General features: G+C 46.3%; 1 protein-coding gene across 4 annotated transcripts in view; it reads right to left on the reverse strand.

Moving 5' to 3' along the window:
- Positions 1-6,197: 6,197 nt before the first annotated feature.
- PITRM1 (pitrilysin metallopeptidase 1) overlaps positions 6,198-18,473 on the reverse strand; it is a 392,977-nt gene continuing 380,701 nt past the window's right edge. For 2 of the 4 annotated variants that reach the window (XM_069211204.1, XM_069211202.1), the window contains exon 27: positions 6,198-6,714. In XM_069211204.1, the coding sequence (XP_069067305.1) occupies positions 6,621-6,714 (94 nt within the window). In that variant the 3' untranslated portion in view covers positions 6,198-6,620. The remainder of the gene's footprint in view (positions 6,715-18,473) is intronic. The other 2 variants (XM_069211206.1, XM_069211205.1) reach the window with 1 other exon arrangement.

Here is an 18,473-nt window from a genome sequence, read left to right on the forward strand (position 1 = left end):
CACTTTAAATGTAAGGTACTTCCCTCAGGTACTTTAGGAACTTTGAATGAAAACAATATCATGTACAGTATTTGTAAAAATGGCAATAAGCTATTTTCAAAGTGGACACAGTGCAAAAATCAACAGTTCCTGGGGGAGGTAAGTAAAGGTTAGATTAGGAGGTAAGTAAAACACTTACAAATCTCAGTTCTGGGGAATAGGCAGCCCACCGTTAGGGGTTCAAGGCAACCCCAAAGTTACCACACCAGCAGCTCAGGGCCGGTCAGGTGCAGAGGTCAAAGAGGTGCCCAAAACACATAGGCACCTATGGAGAATAGGGGTGCTCCGGTTCCAGTCTGCCAGCAGTTAAGTACCTGCGTCCTCGGGGGGCAGACCAGGGGGGTTTTGTAGAGCATGGGGGAGGGGGAAGGGGAGGGGGAGGGGGGAGGGAGAACACAAGTAGGCACACAAAACACACCCTCAGCGGCACAGGGGCGGCCGGGTGCAGTGTGCAAAGCAGGCGTCAGGTTTTGGATAGGAAACAATGGAGGGACCTGGGGGTCACTCTAGCGGTGCAGGCAGGCACGGGGGCTTTTCGAAACAGCCACCACCTGGGCTAGGCAGAGGGTCGCCTGGGGGTCACTCCTGCATCGAAGTTCTGTTCCTTCAGGTCCTGGGGGCTGGGGGTGCAGTGCTGGTTCCAAGCGTCGGGTCCCTTGTTACAGGCAGTCGCGGTCAGGAGGAGCCTCTGGATTCTCTCTGCAGGCATCGCTGTGGGGGCTCAGGGGGGTCGTCTCTGGTTACTCACGGGCTCACAGTCGCCAGGGAGTCCTCCCTGAGGTGTTTGTTCTCTGGATCTTGAGCCGGGGCGTCGGGTGCAGAGTGTGAAGTTTCACACTTCTGGCAGGAAACGTGCAGTCTTTAAAAGTTGCTTCTTTGTTGCAAAGAAGTAGCTGGTTTTGAACAGGGCCGCTGTTCACTGGAGTTTCTTGGTCCTTTAGTTCAGGACAGTCCTCTGAGGCTTCAGAGGTTGCTGGTCCCTGTCTGATGAGTCGCTGGAGCAGGGTTTCGAAGTTGGAGACAGGCCGGTAGGGCTGGGGCCAAAGCAGTTGTCGTCTTCCTCCTTCTCTGCAGGCTTGTAGGTCAGCTGTCCTTGTTTCTTCAGGTTGCAGGAATCTGATTTCCTGAAATCTAAATACTGCATTTAGGGGTGTATTTAGGTCTGGGAGGGAAGTAAGCCAATGGCTACTGTCCTTGAGGGTGGCTACACCCTCTGTGTGCCTCCTCCCTGTGGGGAGGGGGGCACATCCCTAATCCTATTGGGGGAATCCACCAAACTCAAGATGGAGGATTTCTCAAGGCAGGGGTCACCTCAGCTCAGGACACCTTAGGAGCTGTCCTGACTGGTGGGTGACTCCTCCTTGTATTTCGCAATATCTCCTCCAGCCTTGCCGTCAAAAGTGGGGGCAGTGGCCGGAGGGGTGGGCATCTCCACTAGCTGTGATGCCCTGGGGACTGTAACAAAAGGGGTGAGCCTTTGAGGCTCACCGCCAGGTGTTAGTTCCCGCAGGGGGAGGTGAGAAGCACCTCTACCCAGTACAGGCTTTGTTCCTGGCCACAGAGTGACAAAGGCACTCTCCCCATGTGGCCAGCAACATGTCTGGTGTGTGGCAGGCTGGCAGAAACTGGTCAGCCTACACTAGACGTCCGGTAGGTATTCAGGGGGCATCTCTAAGATGCCCTCTGGGTGTATGTTACAATAAATTGCCCACTGGCATCAGTGTGCATTTATTGTGCTGAGAAGTTTGATACCAAACTTCCCAGTTTTCAGTGTAGCCAATATGGAACTGTGGAGTTCGTGTTTGACAAACTCCCAGACCATATACTCTTATGGCTACCCTGCACTTACAATGTCTAAGGTTTTGCTTAGACACTGCAGGGGCGTAGTGCTCATGCACATATGCCCTCACCTGTGGTATAGTGCACCATGCCTTAGGGTGTAAGGCCTGCTAGAGGAGTGACTTACCTATGCCACAGGCAGTGTGAGGTTGGCATGGCACTCTGAGGGGAGTGCCATGTCGACTTAGTCTTTTTCTCCCCACCAGCACACACAAGCTGAGAGGCAGTGTGCATGTGCTGAGTGAGGGGTCCCCAGGGTGGCATAAGACATGCTGCAGCCCTTAGAGACCTTCCCTGGCATTAGGGCACTTGGTACCAGGGGTACCAGATACAAGGGACTTACCTGAGTGCCAGGGTTGTGCCAATTGTGGAGACAAAGGTACAGTTTAGGGAAAGAACACTGGTTCTGGGGCCTAGTTAGCAGGGTCCCAGCACACTTTCAAATCATAGCTTAGCATCAGCAAAGGCAAAAAGTCAGGGGGTAACCATGCCAAGGAGGCATTTCCTTACACAGCGCCTTTTTTTTCAACCCATCTCCTCCTTTGCAACCTTCTGCATCATTATTTTTGATGCATACTAGGTACTGTGTGTTACAAGGATACAACCACTGATTCTTAAGGATTGAGACGCATTTAAACCTTTAACAAGCGATATCTTGACTTGTGCATATTGATTTTTTGTAGTTTTGGTCTTATTTTATTCAGATAAATATTTTTCTAAACTTGTGTGAAGACCTTTTTGTGGTGTTTTCACTGTGTTACTGTATGAGTTTTTGGACAAATACTTTACACATTGCCTTATAAGTTAAGGCTGCCTACTCTATGCCAAGCTACCAGAGGGTGAGCACAGGATAATTTGGATTGTGTTGTGCCTTACCTTGACTAGGACTGTGGTCCCTACTTGGACAAGGGTGTATACCTCTGCCAACTAGTGACCCAATTTCTAACAATCATCTACCCCAAAGACAATTAAAACACGCCAAGCAATTACATTTAAACAATTAATAAACACAATGAGACTTTGTGTCATAAATTTATAAGCACGCTAGAACTGTTTGACATGCTTAGTGAGTCAAATGCCAGGTTGTGCTCTACCCATGAGTCCCCCAGAAATTCCTGTCTTACCTTTGGTACCTGAGGGTGTCTTGCGGAATCCAGTTCCGTCCTCCTCCCCTCAACCGTTCAAGAACAGGCACTTCCCGGCCAACACACCAGGTTGTGAAAGACTCCAATTAAAGTGTATAAGTGTTTAGTAACAAAAGAACAAATATATCTGACTCACAACTGAATTGCACAGTGCCCCTGCCGGATCGTAAAAATGGGTGCCCAGCTGCGACTAAACTTGAATATATACTGTTTTACAGAAAGGTTTTCAATGCAGCTCACATGACCTTGTTAAAACAAAGACAGCATTGAAAGATGCACAACATGTGATTATGGAAAGAAATGTGACTGACAGCCTTTGTCTCTAACAAGAGTGCAACTAGCTGAACAAGCAAATGAATACATTCCTCAGCTTGGAGGCCAAGAAATAAAAGCATACCTCTGCTTACTCATAAGCAAAGAGAAACATGGCTGCAGTGGTTAAGTTACACTAATATGAACATTTCACTTATACAACCGTTAATTTGAACATAGGGCTGATCAGGCAAGCACTGAAAGGTTGAAAGGATGCATAACAGTACCCACCGCAAAGCCTTGCCTGACCAAAGACCAGACAAACAGAAGAACACCAGAAAGCTTTACCTGAAGCATATAGAATAGACAGTCCTAGCACCAGACAACAAAATTTGCCCAGCAGCCAGAAAAGAATAACGCTATGGATTGGGGGCCAAAATAATTTTAACTACTTCTGCATGCAGGAAGATCACATCTACTCAGCTGGTTTTGCTTAATTTCCAAGCATAGAGGTTTAGGTTCGAGGTCCTGGGGAAGAAACTTGTTTTATTGCTGAGACAGCAGGCCATTCATAAAAGGTAGATGAACTGCAAATCAGACTTGGTAGGTTAGAATACCATACTCTCCAAGACCATTCTGAGGCTACCAGGATAAGCTAAGCACAGTCCCTTTTGACCTTTTTCAGAACTTGGAGAGGCAGCAGTACAAGTAGGAACACATAAAGGAGACCATAGTCCCATGGAAAGCAAAGCATGCTTCCCAGACAGCTCTGAGGAGGAAACTGCAGAGCACAAAATGCTTGGCAATGAACCATCTTGGAAGTAGAGAAAAGATCTACTCAAAACACTACACTTATCAAAGACACCTTGAATGACCATCTATATATATATGCAGACACCACTTGTGATTGGTTAGGATAATGTCTGGAGCTCATTCATGCTGGTGTTCAGGAATCGTACTATATGGTTAACAGTAAGGGATATGCCACCAAAGTCCAACTGAAGTCACAGTCTCAGGCGTCCTGGCGTAGAACATGTGATCCCTATAGTGCCCTGCATGTTGCTGTACGGAATGGGGTTGTTCTATCCATCAGAACATGTAGAGGAATGCTCCTGATAAAGGGCACTTCCAGTGCAGAGCCCACTTAAGAAGGAAGTTCCATTGCTGAGCCAGCATTTACCATCTGGTATAAGGCACCCTCAGGATGACATGAGGTGAGGAGACCAAGAAGCCTCAGAACCGTGTAGGCTGGAACACAGGATTGAGGTAAAAACATCAAGATCTTCTGCTTAATGTCCTAGACTCACTGCAGAGGCAGAAAAGCTTTTAGCTCCACCATATTCAGAATGGCTGCTATAAACGGAATCCTATGCAATGACCAAAGGTGGAATTACGTCCTGCTGATGTTTAATCTTAGGGAATATAGCAAAAGATGGTTGTCTGCAACCATGATGAGCCTGACTTTAACATTCATTAATTCGAGGTACAGGGATACATAGATTCCTGGCCTGCGAAGATGGCCTGGGGCATCTACCATCATTATAGATACCTGGGTGGCTAAGCTGAGACCAAAGGGCAGGACGATCAACTGAATATATTCATTCCCCACAACAAAGGGGATGGATTGTCTTCGGAACAACACTTTCTTCCGACACAAACTGGTTCTGCAGACACAAGCATCCTTAGTGCTCAAAGATGTTATAAATACATATTGGACAGCATATCACCTTACTGGCATTATTTGTTCCTCCCCGCCACTCTGAGGAGGCGTGACTCCATTACTTTGATCCCAAAACAGCACTGAGCTTTTACATTGATTATACCAGAGAACACTGGGTGGACAATCAGCTGTTTGTGGGTGTTTGCAGGAGCAAAAAAATTAAGGCTATGCAGAAGTGGGCCACCTCCTGCTGGATCGTACTCTGTATTAGGATCTGCTACACACTGGCCAAAAAGCACATTCTGGAAGGCGTGCATGCTCATTCCATCAGAGCCAAAGCCGCTGCTGCTACTACTACTACTGCACTGACACATGCCATTCCCATGCTAGATGTCTGCCAGGCAGCTAGGTGGACGTCCGTCAACACGTTCATGAGGCACTACTGTTTGGATAGCCAGGTGTGCCGAGGGGGGCATTTCGCCTGCTTGGTCCTAGAGGACTTTTTGGTTTGCGTCCCTTCACAGACACACCTCCAAATAGGTGTTGCTTTGGTATCTATTCAAAAGGTGACAAATCTGCGGTTATAAGTCTCTATCAGAAAATGTGTTTTTCTCAAATCTAATGATCAGCTACAGTAATGCACTTACGGAACAGATTACAATTTGTTGTGGTATGACGGATTGTTCTCTACTTTCCCTAGGACTTTAACAAAAAACTGAGTGATGGAACACAAACTCAAACCACTTTTAGACTTAATAATGCTAGACCTTTATATTCTCCAAATAAACCAATTCTGAGACTCTGTATTAGAGGCATGAGACGTTCTGGGACATGCGCTCTATGAAACTCAACATAACTTGATGAGGCAAACGAAAAACTGTCTTGTTGCAAAAAATCAAAAGAGGCTGAAATGAACCGCTGTTTAAAGATACAGTTATGCTTCAATGAAATTGATGGTTTTGTGCCATTGTTTTGCAGTTGTTTTCCTCAAGGATTTTTGGGTTATGATGTTTTTGTTAATATTATTGTAATGTTTGAGAGCGCTGATTGAAGAAAAAATACAAGCATAGTCCTCCCCTCAAGGTCGCCAGTAGATTCCAAACTTTCAGCCGCAAAACTAGAAAAATAATAGTTGAATGCCCTATTCTCATGGTTTGCCGAAATGTCGAGAAGAAGTTCAGCAACATAAATAAATCAATTAGTACACAGTAACTTGACAATGACAAACTTTAAAGTAAGGTGAATAAAGCACAACCAAAGAATTCTATAAAAATATTTTATTTTATAAATTTAGGGTAATACTTATAGTTTTTAGTGATACATATAGAATTATAAAACACTTTATTACAATGACTATGTTATTGACATCTATGACAAAAACTGAAAATGTAATTATTTTCTTTGGGGCTTTTTACATTAAGTAGTTACTTTTACAACAAATATTTAGATTAAAAATGTGCTCAGGCAGATTTAACATTGCACACTACTGTATTTTTGCAGATGAAATAATTATATATCTATCTTCTCAGCGAACTGTAACCAACATAGGTAGTTGAGGCTAGTAAAAGCACTGGGCATAACATGCTTATTTCCTCTCTTCACATTTCAGAAATGCCAGCACCTCTCGGTTTTAGCGCAGTGCAGTACTGGGTAGATGTTCAGGGGGAGTTTAATAAAGGAGTACATTATCTTATAATCCAGCTTGGATCCTTTGCAATGCCCGCATTTTCCGGACCCAGAATGGCTGCTGCATGTGTGCACTGCCCAGCTGACAGGTACCTAAAAAAATATAATACTTCATTTGGTCACAAAAACGCATACATGCTGTATAGTCATCATCATATTACTTATCATATTCAAGCCAACTGCTGCACACTATACTTATGCCAATTAGTAGTTCCAGAGATTTGATTATTCATGTTGATGAATTGCAAACTATTGCAGTCTGCAGAGTCTACATTCCCATTTGTCAGTGGCTTAAGTATGTAAAATGCATTAAGGCTCCAGAGCATACTCACTGTTATTACATTTTAGAATAACTGTCATTACAGTTCAGCTTTATCAATATTACCATAATGAAAAACTATAGTGACAGAACATTTGTTTTTTTATCACAGGTTGTTTTTTCCCCCAAAACACTTTGATCTGTCAGCCCAAATCACACTTCACTAGGTTTTCACCAGAGAAAATGGAATAGATTTAGCTTGTCTGGTCCATGATTCTCACATCTAATGGTGCAGAAAGAAAACACGTATCACAGGTTTATCTGTGGAGGTGGACCTTTAGCATTTGAGTGGGATCCTGAAAGCCTGGTGATGCTGACTTCAGTCAAAAACGGCACAAGGCATCATGAGGACCTTCCAGGGGCAAGTGCTCCTGCATCTATACTGACCGCACAGCTGCTGATAGGTTGTTAGTGCCTTTTTAAGACCACCTCGACTTGCCTTTGGAAAGGGCTAAGGACTACTATAGGGTGAGCAATCTGTGAATCTGTTCAATGATAGAACAGTCCAAGAGACCATCCATGCCCCTTCCCAAAGGCACTTAGGAGGGGGCGAAGGTGAGAGGCAGCAACACACCTAGTCAAGGAAGCACAAAAATGCAAGTGAACGCCGATTCCTATCATGGAACTATTTCAGTACTCAAGCCTGGTTCAGATATGCTCAGGATAGCCTGGTGGTTGTTTATCCTCAAAACCAATATTTTTTCAAGGGAGTACTTAGATGGAGACAACTGTGGAAGATTGGAATGAATTAATGAGTTGAAGTTATGCATGTTGGAGCAGAAATGGCCACTGTTCGGGAACAGAGGATGAACAATGTTGACCAAGACAAGAGGTTAAAGTTGGTATGTGGGTGGGTAGTTGACTGGTGGAACCATGATGCAAGTAACAAGAAAGGATTGCAAATAGTTATGAAATAAGAGTTGGGTCTTTTGGGTTGACCAGAAAAGGTGGATTACTAAGAAAGAACGTTGGTAACAAACTAATGTGGGTGTACTTGTCAGTAAAGATTTCTTCTCTAACTGGCATGTATTTTTTAAATTGTTTTTAGTTCCAACGAAGATGCAAGAGTTGATATTATATTTAAACTGGACGGTTAAAGAAAGGGAAGTATTTGAGCACAGAAAGTCTCATAGTGTGAATGGGAAGCAAATAAGGAACATATATTACAGTGATTAACATGTAACAGAGATGGGTTGCAAGGTGGAGAGGAGGTGAACATATGTAAGGTTACTAAGGTGTACCAGTGGGAATGAGTGTTCATGGTAAAGTGTTAAGTAACCCTGGAAGTTAGGGCCAGATGGAACAAGAGGTGACAGGCTGTGTGGGAATCACAAGTGTTATTGTACATGGTTCTTGTTCAACTGACTGTCCTGCAGGGCACCAATACTCAAAGCCCAACTCCGTCCTCTTTACAATGAAAATACCAAGCCCACCAAATAAGTAAAAAACCTGCGTGCCTACCTGGACGATCTACCAGGACTCATGGACACCGATTTATGTGTAAAATAACACATTTTAAAGCCATTAGAAGATTGAGTATATAATGAACCAAAGACTAACTGTAGTTCTCCAGAACTGGTATCTTTCATAAATTCACGTTTGAATCATCTCAGTAATCACGCTAAAGTCCTATGATAATATAAAAAAGCACTTCGATATAACCTGGCCCTGAGGTTGTGACAAAGACTAAGCATCCTAGTCACATAATTTAAAATGATCCAAACATCAAACAATCAGAGACAAATCAGCTTCCTCCCAGTGACAGGCTACCACCCTTCAGATTTCTATAGAGTACTCTGGTGAGGTAATAATAACAGGTAAGTCCCAAAGGGGAGGAGGAAGTGTTGCATGTGATTCGTTGAAAGATACCAATTCTGGAGAACTACAGTTACAGGTAAATTATTTTTTCTCCAGGACTGTATCTTTCATACATTCAAAAGCGTGTATCGGAATAACAAGGAGTCAATAATATAATACAGTTTTGCAGAGGGAGGGTAAATAGTTTTAAAAAAGCACATCTGCATAAAAAAAACCAGATGATGTAGGACCCCTTGAACTGCAGCATCCCTCTGCGTGGCAGAATCCAGGCAACTGTGCTGGGTAAATGTAAGCCTCTTCTTTCAGGTTGCAGCCAAGCATATGCCCGTATAAAGTATAGACAAGTGAGTTTCAATGAAAGACATTTTATGTCTGCTTTTTGTATCGACTCAAAATGACTTCTTTTCGTGAGTTAGAAAGTACAGTATTTAGCTGCCAAGAAATTGGTGGGCGCGTAAGAGATGGAAAGACCCTAAATAGACTTTTCAGGAACTCCTAAAAAAAAATCTGACCAGACTGCATGCTGATTTTGCTCCCTTCAGTAATGTGACATTGCAGTTAGGTGTACTTTAACTGAAGTAGGACTCTGACCTAAGGATAACTGTAGAACATATGGTAGAAGATGATGCAGATATGGTACAACATGTTTCCACTTACTCTCATAAGATTTAATTGCTGATTCTGCTCTGGCGTGTGCCATCCTTGGAGTTATGCACATCAGTCGGCATAGGTCATTCATCACCTTTATTATGACTCTTGGGACCAGAGGTAGAAGGGGGAAGCATAATTAAAGGTCCCTGACCAAGCTATAGAAAACACATTTCCCCACAACCCCACTTGGCACGCCTGCTAGCAGCATAGCAACATTTCCTGTTATTTGTTGCAACGAAGTGCAGTGCCAGCTTGCTCCAGAGTTGAAAAATGTTGCTGAGTTGAGCCTAATGAAGTTTCCAATCGTGATATTCTTTGAATGTTCTGCTCAAGGTGTCCAATGCCCATGCATTGTCTATGCCTTGGACATGTTCTGCTGTTAACTGAATATGATGTTTGATTGCCCAAACCCATATTCTTTGAGCTTCTTTGCATAGGGGAAGAGAACGAGTGCCTCTCTGTTTGTTTATATAGCATACTGAAGTAATGTTGTCAGTGTGGATTAGCACTGAACTTCCATTTATTCAAGGGAGGTAGTATTGTAGATCTAGTGCAATACCTCATCTCCAGGATTGTGGTAGCAAGGTGAGTTTCCTCTGTTGATCACAGGCCGCATTACACCTAGACCCTGAAGAAGTGCTCCCCAGTCATCTAGGGAAGGGTCTGTTCTTGTGTTGAATCATAATTTTTCCTGAATAAATGTTGCTGTATTTACGTGTCAAACCACAAGTTTTATGCTTGATGTTCTGCAGACAAGGTCGAACAAACGTGGAGTTTGGCACTACTGTTGGTCTAATTCATGTACGAATGGTGGCAATTTGAGATCAAATGAATGCATGTTGTCAATCTCTAAGAAAGACTCTTGTAGTCTCAAAGTGATCATACTCTTCCTTGTCAGTTTCTGTAGTAAATTGGTTAAGAGTGTCTCCCATTCTTTGGATGGCTATGCTTTGCCTGTCTGTGTGTAAGATCAAGCCAAATAATTGTATGCACTTGTGGGGCATTGAGGTCGACTTGTCCTTCTTCAATTGTAAACCTAGTTTCTGATAAAGCTGGAGGATAGCCCCGAGGTAGGGAAACACTTTGTGCCCTCGTTTCCTCATATGTGTTGCAACTGAAGCCACGCATTTTGTAAAGATGCTTGGATCTGATTTGAGTCAGAATGGAAGTACCTTGAATTGGTATTGGGGGCCAAATACTTAAAATCTCAGCTATTTTCTGTGCTTGATATCAATGGGATACAAAAATAAGCATCCTGCAGGTCTAGGGCGGACACAAACTTTCCTTACCGCAACAACTGGAGGATTTTATTCAGTGTAACACACGGAAACATCTGTATTTTGAGGAACGTGTTTGACAGATTTAGAGTCTGCCTACATTTTCCTGAAGTTTTCTTTATATTAAAAACAAAATAACAAAAACAAAACATTAGAAAAGAGGCACACATTTCGCTAGTTCTATTGCTCCTTTCTTTAACATTGCGTAAAACTTAGGCAAGGTGAGGTGAGTGACTGGCGTACATGAAAGGCATGACCACTTTAGGCAGAAAAGAAGCCCTATTTTGAAGCACTACCTTGTCAGAGTAGATGGAGGAAAGGAGGCTTTGAAGAAAGAGTCTGCAGTTCACTCACTCTATGGGCAGAGGTGATAGCACCAAGGAAGACTGTTTTTAGAGTAAGCAAGCAAAGTTGGCATTTATGAAGTGGCTCCAAAGGAGCATACATTAGATAGGGAAGAACTAAGTTCAAATCCCATTGGGGCATTAAGAACGGGGAAGGAGGAAAGAGATGGATAAGACCCTTAAGGCATATTCCAACAACAGGAGATTTCAATAAAAAAGGCTGATCAGGCAATCAGAGAAAGGGAGATTCGGCAGACAAATAACCCTTGATGGTGCCCAGAGTAGAGCCCTGCTGGTCCAGAGGACGGACGAACAAAAAAACCTCAGAAACAGGAGCAGATAGGCAGTTAACAGACTTGTCTTAACACCATGCCACAAATTTGTTCCATCTGCAGGAATATACCATTTTGGTGGAGGGACGCCTGGCTGCCAAGATAACATCATAGACTTTGGGCAGAAGGTCAAAAGCTGTCAACTGCTGTTGCTCAATCTCCACACAACAAGGAGGAGACTGGACAGGTTGAGGTGGAGAACCAGTCCCCTGCCACTGTAACAGACGATCCTCCAGAAGGGGCAGTCTCATCGGATTATAGATGGCCATGCTCAAGAGCTCAAAATACTGTACTCTTCGTGCCCAGTCCAGAGAACCTGAGCTTGAGAACTCTGGGCAGAAGCGGTATTGGTGGAAAGGCGTACAGGAGGCCTGAGTTCCACTCTAGAAGAAAAGCGTCCGAGAGTGCCACCTTGTGAACCACAACTTGCAAAACAGCTGACATTGCGTGTTCTCCGCGGAGGCGAAGACATCTATCCATGGCTCTCCCCACTGCTGAAACAGACCTTTCGCCACCTCCAGATGGAGACTCCATTAGTGATCAACCAGACATTGACGGCTGAGTTCACCCGCTCTGGCTTTCAGAGAACCCGCCAGATGTTGCACCACTAGAGATATGCCCTGATGTTCCAGCTATGTCCAGAGATGCAGAGCCTCTTGACAAAGGGTCTACGACCCCACCCCGCACTGCTTGTTGCAGTACCAGATGGCGGTGTTGTCATCCTTGAACATTTGCACCACTTTCCCTCTGAGGGAGGGAAGGAATGCTTTCAAAGCTAGCCTGATTGCCCTAATCTCCAAAAGACTGATATGGAGCTCGGACTCCACCAGAGACCAGAAGCCTCTGATCTCTGGCTCTCCCATATGGCCACCCCATCCAAGGAGTGACGCATCTGTCACTACCGTCAGATCTGGTTGGGGAAGGAGAAAGATCTGCCTCTGACAACTGAGGTTCGAAAGCCACCACTGCAGATCTTCAGCAGTTCCCTCCGAGATCTGGACCATGTCGGAAAGACTCCCCTGATGCTGCATCCACTGGAAATGGCCTGCATATGCCATCTGGCATGAGTCACCAAGCAGGATGCAGGAGGCCATGAGACCCAGCAGCGTCAGTGTCCTTCTCACAGAAATCCAGGATAGAGGCTGAAACATTGGCATCATAGCCTGAATATCCTGGACTCGCCGCTAAGGAGGATGGGCCCGAAACGGCACTGTGTCTAGAAGAGCTTTAATGAAGGGGAGTCAGGTGTGACTTCGGCATGTTTATAGGGACCCCATTAAATGCAGGAGGTCTGCAGTAGTCTTGAGGTAGGAGAAAGCCTGGGGTGAGCTTGCCTCATCGAGGTAAGGGAAGACTGAGACCACCAACGCGTGCAGATGAGCTGCGACCACAGCCATCACTTTGGTAAGCACCCAAGGGGTGTTGGTAAGGCCAAAGGGGAGCGCCATGAATTGAAAATACTCGCGACTTATCACGAACAGCAGGTAGGACGATAATATGGAAATACACGTTCTGCAAGTCCAACGCTCCCATCCAGTCTCCAGGGCAGACAGGACCTGAACAACACAAAAGGATGATTGACCGAGTGCTGAAACTTTTCAAACACTCATATGATTTGCATATCGCTAGGTCCAAACAGGGGAGGCATGGTGAGCAAAAGAACAATGGATAAAACCTAGATCTGTGACTGAGGGTGAGTATTTGAAAAGTTTCAGCACTCCATCCATCATCCTTTTGTGTTGCGAATAGGACTTGAGCCAGAGTGAGCACTTCGAACTTTTCCTTCCTGAGGAAGAGATTGAGGGACCGGAGGTCGAGGATAGGCCCTTGTTCTTCTTGGGCACCAGAAAGTGGCATAAATAACCATGACCTACTTCTGGTAGAGTGACCCTGTACGGAAATACCTCCCTTGGCATGGTTACCCCAAACATTTGCCTTTTGTTGATGCTAGTTAGGATTGAAAGTGTGCTGGGATCCTGCTAACCAGGCCCCAGCGTTCTTTCCCTAAACTGTACCTTTGTTCCCACAATTGGCACAGCCCTGGCACACAGATAAGTCCCTTGTAACTGGCACCCTTGGTACCAAGGGCTCTGTGGCCAGGGAAGATCTCTAAGGGCTGCAGCATGTATTATGCCAACCTGGGGACCACTCACTCAGTACATGCACACTGCCTCACAGCTTGTGTGTGCTGGTGGGGAGAAAATGACTAAGTCGACACGGCACTCCCCTCAGAGTGCCATGCCCTCAACCCACTGCCTGTGGCATAGGTAAGTCACTCCTCTAGCAGGCCTTACAGCCCTAAGGCAGGGTGCACTATACCACAGGTGAGGGCATAGTTGCATGAGCACTATGCCCCTACAGTGTCTAAGCCAAACCTTAGATATTGGAAGTGCAGGGTAGCCATAAAGAGTATATGGTTTGGGAGTTTGTCAAATACGAACTCCACAGTTCCATAATGGCTACACTGAAATCTGGGCAGTTTGATATCAAACTTCTAAGCACAATAAATCCACACAGATGCCAGTCTGTGATTTATTGAAAAATGCACACAGAGGGCATCTTAGAGATGCCCCCTGAATACCAGTCCAAACACCAGTGTTAGGCTGACCAGTTCTTGCCAGCCTGCCACAACCAGATAGGTTTCTGGCCACATGGGGTGGGTGATTTTATCACTCTGAGGCCAGGAACAAGGCCTGCACTGGGTGGAGGTGCTTCTCACCTCCCCCTGCAGGAACTGTAACACCTGGCGGTGAGCCTCAAAAGCTCATGCCTGTTGTTATGGCGCACCAGGGCATCCCAGCTAGTGGAGATGTCCGCCCCTCCAGACACAGCCCCCACTCTTGGCAGCAAGTCCAGAGGAGATAATAAAAAAACAAGGAGTCACCCACCAGTCAAGACATCCCCTAAGTTGTCCTGAGCTGAGGTGACCCCTGCCTTAAGAAATCCTGTAGCCCGGGACTCCTTAAAGTGTTCGAGCGCCGAGCCAGCTTTGTCCCTGAAGAGATGGGTGCCATCACTGGGCATGTCCATTAAAAGTACATCCTCTGAAAGACACGTCAAAGCAACTGATCTGCTGAGAGAGTTGGTCAATTTCAGCCTGCATCTGATTGTGAACTAGGCTGCGTCGCTCCCATCAGCCTGGGAGAGAATGGCTCAGGCCTCCTCCAGGACATGTGGCTGCACTTGCAGAACAGTATCCCATTAAGTATGGGTGTAGCAGACCAAAAGGCATGCAGTGTTCACAGACTACAATGCCAGGTTGGAGGATGATGGTCCAGCCTCTTTGATTCCCTATCTGGGGGAGAGGATGGGAGCGTGCCATGGGACATTGAGGCTTGGATGACAAAGCTATCGGGGTGGGGTGTTGGGTCAGGAAAGCCAGGTTGTTAGGTGCAGGCCTAGGGCGGCAGGCTAATGTCCTATTCACAGGAGCCCCTGAGCTGGGTTTGGACTAGATCCCCAGCAAGACATCCATAAGGGCTTCAGTGAAGGGAAAAAGGGGTTCTGATGTGAAAGCCCCAGGCTAAAGCACCTCAGTCAGGAGATTGGTCCTGACAGCCACCGATGGCAGCTCGAGGCACAAGACCTCGGCCATTCTCTGCACTGTAGGAAAGTAGCATAATTCTGATATAGTTACCCCCAACTTTCTGCCTGGTGTCAGTGTGTTTAGACTGTAGTACACTGGGATCCTTAGAAGATTCCCCAGTTCTGCCTATACAGCCTTGCAGGGTCCGCCTGCCAGCCCTCATTGCAGCAGACCCCCAGACACTTCTGCACCCTGCTACTGAATCTAACATGAGCAGTGGAAGGCAGAAAAAAAGGGTTTCCTGTAGGAGGGAGGTGTGGAATTCCTCTCCTATAGAACTAGGTGTCTTTGGACTGTGGTGGGGTGGCCTCCCAGCGCCACCAGACTGCTTTGAAGGGCACATTTTGTGCCTTCCTTGAGTAAACTGGTCTGCACCAGTGCAGGAACCCCCGGTTCTGGCACAAAACCACACAAAAGACAAGCAGTGGCCACCCCCAGTCCTGCACCTCCTCTAGGGAGGTGCACAGAGCTCTGCAAGGTGGCCAATTGATTCTGCCATCTTGGAAACAAGATGTGCAAAGCCGCTGCGAGCATCTGACTGGACAAGCCAGGTAGATGATGTCCTCAAGCCCCTCTGATAGGTGGGTCACTACAGGGTTACCAACCCTCTTTTATGGTTAATTAGGGGCTCCCCCAAAGGTGGGTCATCAGATTTATCAAGCATGTCTCTTCAAGGAACTCTCTGCAAGACATCTTCTGCTCCTGGCCTCCGGTATCACTGATAGTCTGCTTTTGGAACTGAAGTAAGACTGCATTCTGTTGGGAGGGCTCCCAGTGCAACATTGTTTCTCTAGCTTCTGCAAGATTTCTGCAACATCTGTGGCTGTGCATGCTCCAGGGTCACAAGGACTCTGCTTGCACCAAAAATAAAATCTCCTTTGGAGTGAAAAAGTCAATCCCTTGCATCTGCAGGCACCTCAAGACAACAACAACCGACTGGTGGATCGTGCTTTCCCATGGACATTGAAAGGCTCTGCAAAAAAAAGTGATGGTTCTCTGGTCCTCCCCAGGCCCCCCTTGTCTTCAGAGCAACTAGGGAGATGGTGGGCCTTTGCTGCAACCACTGGAATGGAACCCGTGTGACCCACAACTGTTGCTCTTGCCAAAGCTGACTGAGTCTTCCTCAGGAAACCTTCAGGCTCCCAAAAAATCAGCTCCCACTCTGCAGCTCTTGCAACGTGGGACTTGTTTTGTGCTGCTTGGGGCTCCCTGCGACTCCCTGTGCCTGACGCCAGTGGGTCACTCGTAGGTTGCTCCTTCGACTCCAGATGGCTTTCCTACCTGCTGAAGGCCTGCTCTGACTCCCCTTCAAGGGTTGAGTCACTAGGACCTTGCTGGTCTCCAAAACCCTACAATCTTCCTTGCAACAACTTTTTGCATTTGCCAAGGCCTGTTGGTGATCCTGCAGGCCACTGACCCTCCTGCAATCCGGCAACCGACGTGGAACAGCTTATGGGTGACTCCAAGGATTTCCTGCATCCCCTGGACTCCACAGCTGGACTTCTTCCTTCACTGTCCTGCAGAAACCTCACCTCCAATAGGGTGGGAATTGTCTACCTGCACCACATGGACATCTCAGAGTAGTCTGGATATGGTCCCCCTTCTTTTTTAGGTTCTTCATGTCTGGAATACACCCTTGGGTTCCACCAACCTGGTCCATGGGTCACAACAGCAGCTGGACAATCAAGGTTTCAATTGACTGCAACAAAGGTTTCCAACGTCAATCGAGCCTTAAGCACCTGGGATCCCTGGTGTAGGTACTCCAATCTTCTGGGTATCCACGGGTGGGGGCACTCTCCAACCTTCTTTGGGCCAACTGTTTTCCTCGGAGTCCAATCAGAAGGGTCCTGAATCCATAAAAATCCAACCACGACAGGCCCGTTTTAGCCTATGGGACACGCGGCTTGATAATAACTCTGCACCAGGGAGCCTGTGGGATTTCTGGTACTTACCTCTGGCAATTTCTTACTCTCCCATCCCCTGGGATTCTAAGACACTTTCCTTGGTTAGGCACCTCCATTCTTATACCACTTTCTTAATATATGGCTAAGGGGAATGGCCTCTGGGTACCTGCTGGCATGGTCCACCACCACCAGAATAAATCTGTTCCTAGATGCTGTCGGAGGGTCAAGGAGACCAACCATGTAAATCCCCACCCCTTTCAAAGGGAACTCCAACCACAAGTAGTGGGATTATGGGGGCCTTTGTAGTGCCACCTGACTTGCTACTGGCTTGGCAGGTGACACAGGAGCGACAAAACTCCTGGGTGTCTTCAGACATGTGGGGCCAGTGAAAGTGTGGAACAAGCCTGTCCCAGGTCTTACTTTGCCCAAAATGTCCTGCAAGGGGAATGTCATGTGCTAGAGGTCAATAAGAACTCCCTAGACGTCTGGGGTATGACCAACCTCCTGGTAGCACTAGGTTTGGGTCCACAGCCTCAGAATACATTTTCCCAGCAGAAACTGTGGGATCCAATAAAATCCCCTGCTTCTTCTGCAGCAGCTTGCTGCCTGAGGCCTTCAAGAGAGGGTCATGATTTCTGCTCCAAACTCAGTTCCTCTCTGAAGGGTCCCCCGGCACCCAAGAGCTTTGCTGTGTCAGGCCCAAGCTCTTCTGGTGTAGGTTCCTCAAAGGGGCAAGATCTACTCCCTGAGGAGAGTGATCCTCACATTAATTTTGGGCAGAGAGTAATTTCTAACCCTTTCTACCTCTCTTCTTGGGAACTGGTTGGTCCATAGTTTCAGATTCTAGTGCTCATGATTCTCTCTGTTTCTTGGACTGAGTTCTAGTTGTCACAAAGACATTTGCAAGGATGCCCAGCATTGCTGCATGGGCCCGTAACACCAATTCAACCCAGGCTAAGGTCTACAAATCATTCCCCATTAGAATCATTGCCCATTAGACCGTCTACAGGTATATAAGAGGACACTACAACTTTTTTAGGGGCAGTAAGCCCACCCGCCCACCACCCGCCTACTAAAGATAACAACAGCCATGTTATAAGTATTGGTGACTTGGTAATTGTGACCAAGTAAGGTTTGCTCATGAGACACCAGTTTTTCAGTCACCGTCTGCCTCAATACCATTTATGAGGGGAAAATAACTTTTTTCTAGTATTAGAAGGCCAAGCAGCCGGAGTGGCAAGGTCAATGCCACCCTCCGATATTAGGACAGCCTCAGTAGTTTCTCTGACAAGGCCAGAGTCCATTACACTACCTAAGGTGAACCCAGCTACACCCTTGGTTGAAGTACTACTACCAGTGCTATTGCTAGGGGCACTTGGGGATTAGTAGAAGTACTGTTCTTGGTGATTTTCCTAGGACAGTTGCCATCACCTGTGCTATGTCCTTTTTCTTTACACAAAAAGCACCAAGGGTTCCTGATGGAAGAAGAGAAGGACTTGGACCCAACCCCAGAAGAACTTTGTAGACCTGTAGCAGACTCCTCCGTATCTTTACATGAGTCCCCATCCTTCTCCTGAGATTTAGAAGCATTCTTCTTCTTTTGGTTACCCTCACCATGGGA

Source organism: Pleurodeles waltl, chromosome 10, assembly GCF_031143425.1.
Source record: "Pleurodeles waltl isolate 20211129_DDA chromosome 10, aPleWal1.hap1.20221129, whole genome shotgun sequence".
NCBI classification, from domain to species: domain Eukaryota; kingdom Metazoa; phylum Chordata; class Amphibia; order Caudata; family Salamandridae; genus Pleurodeles; species Pleurodeles waltl.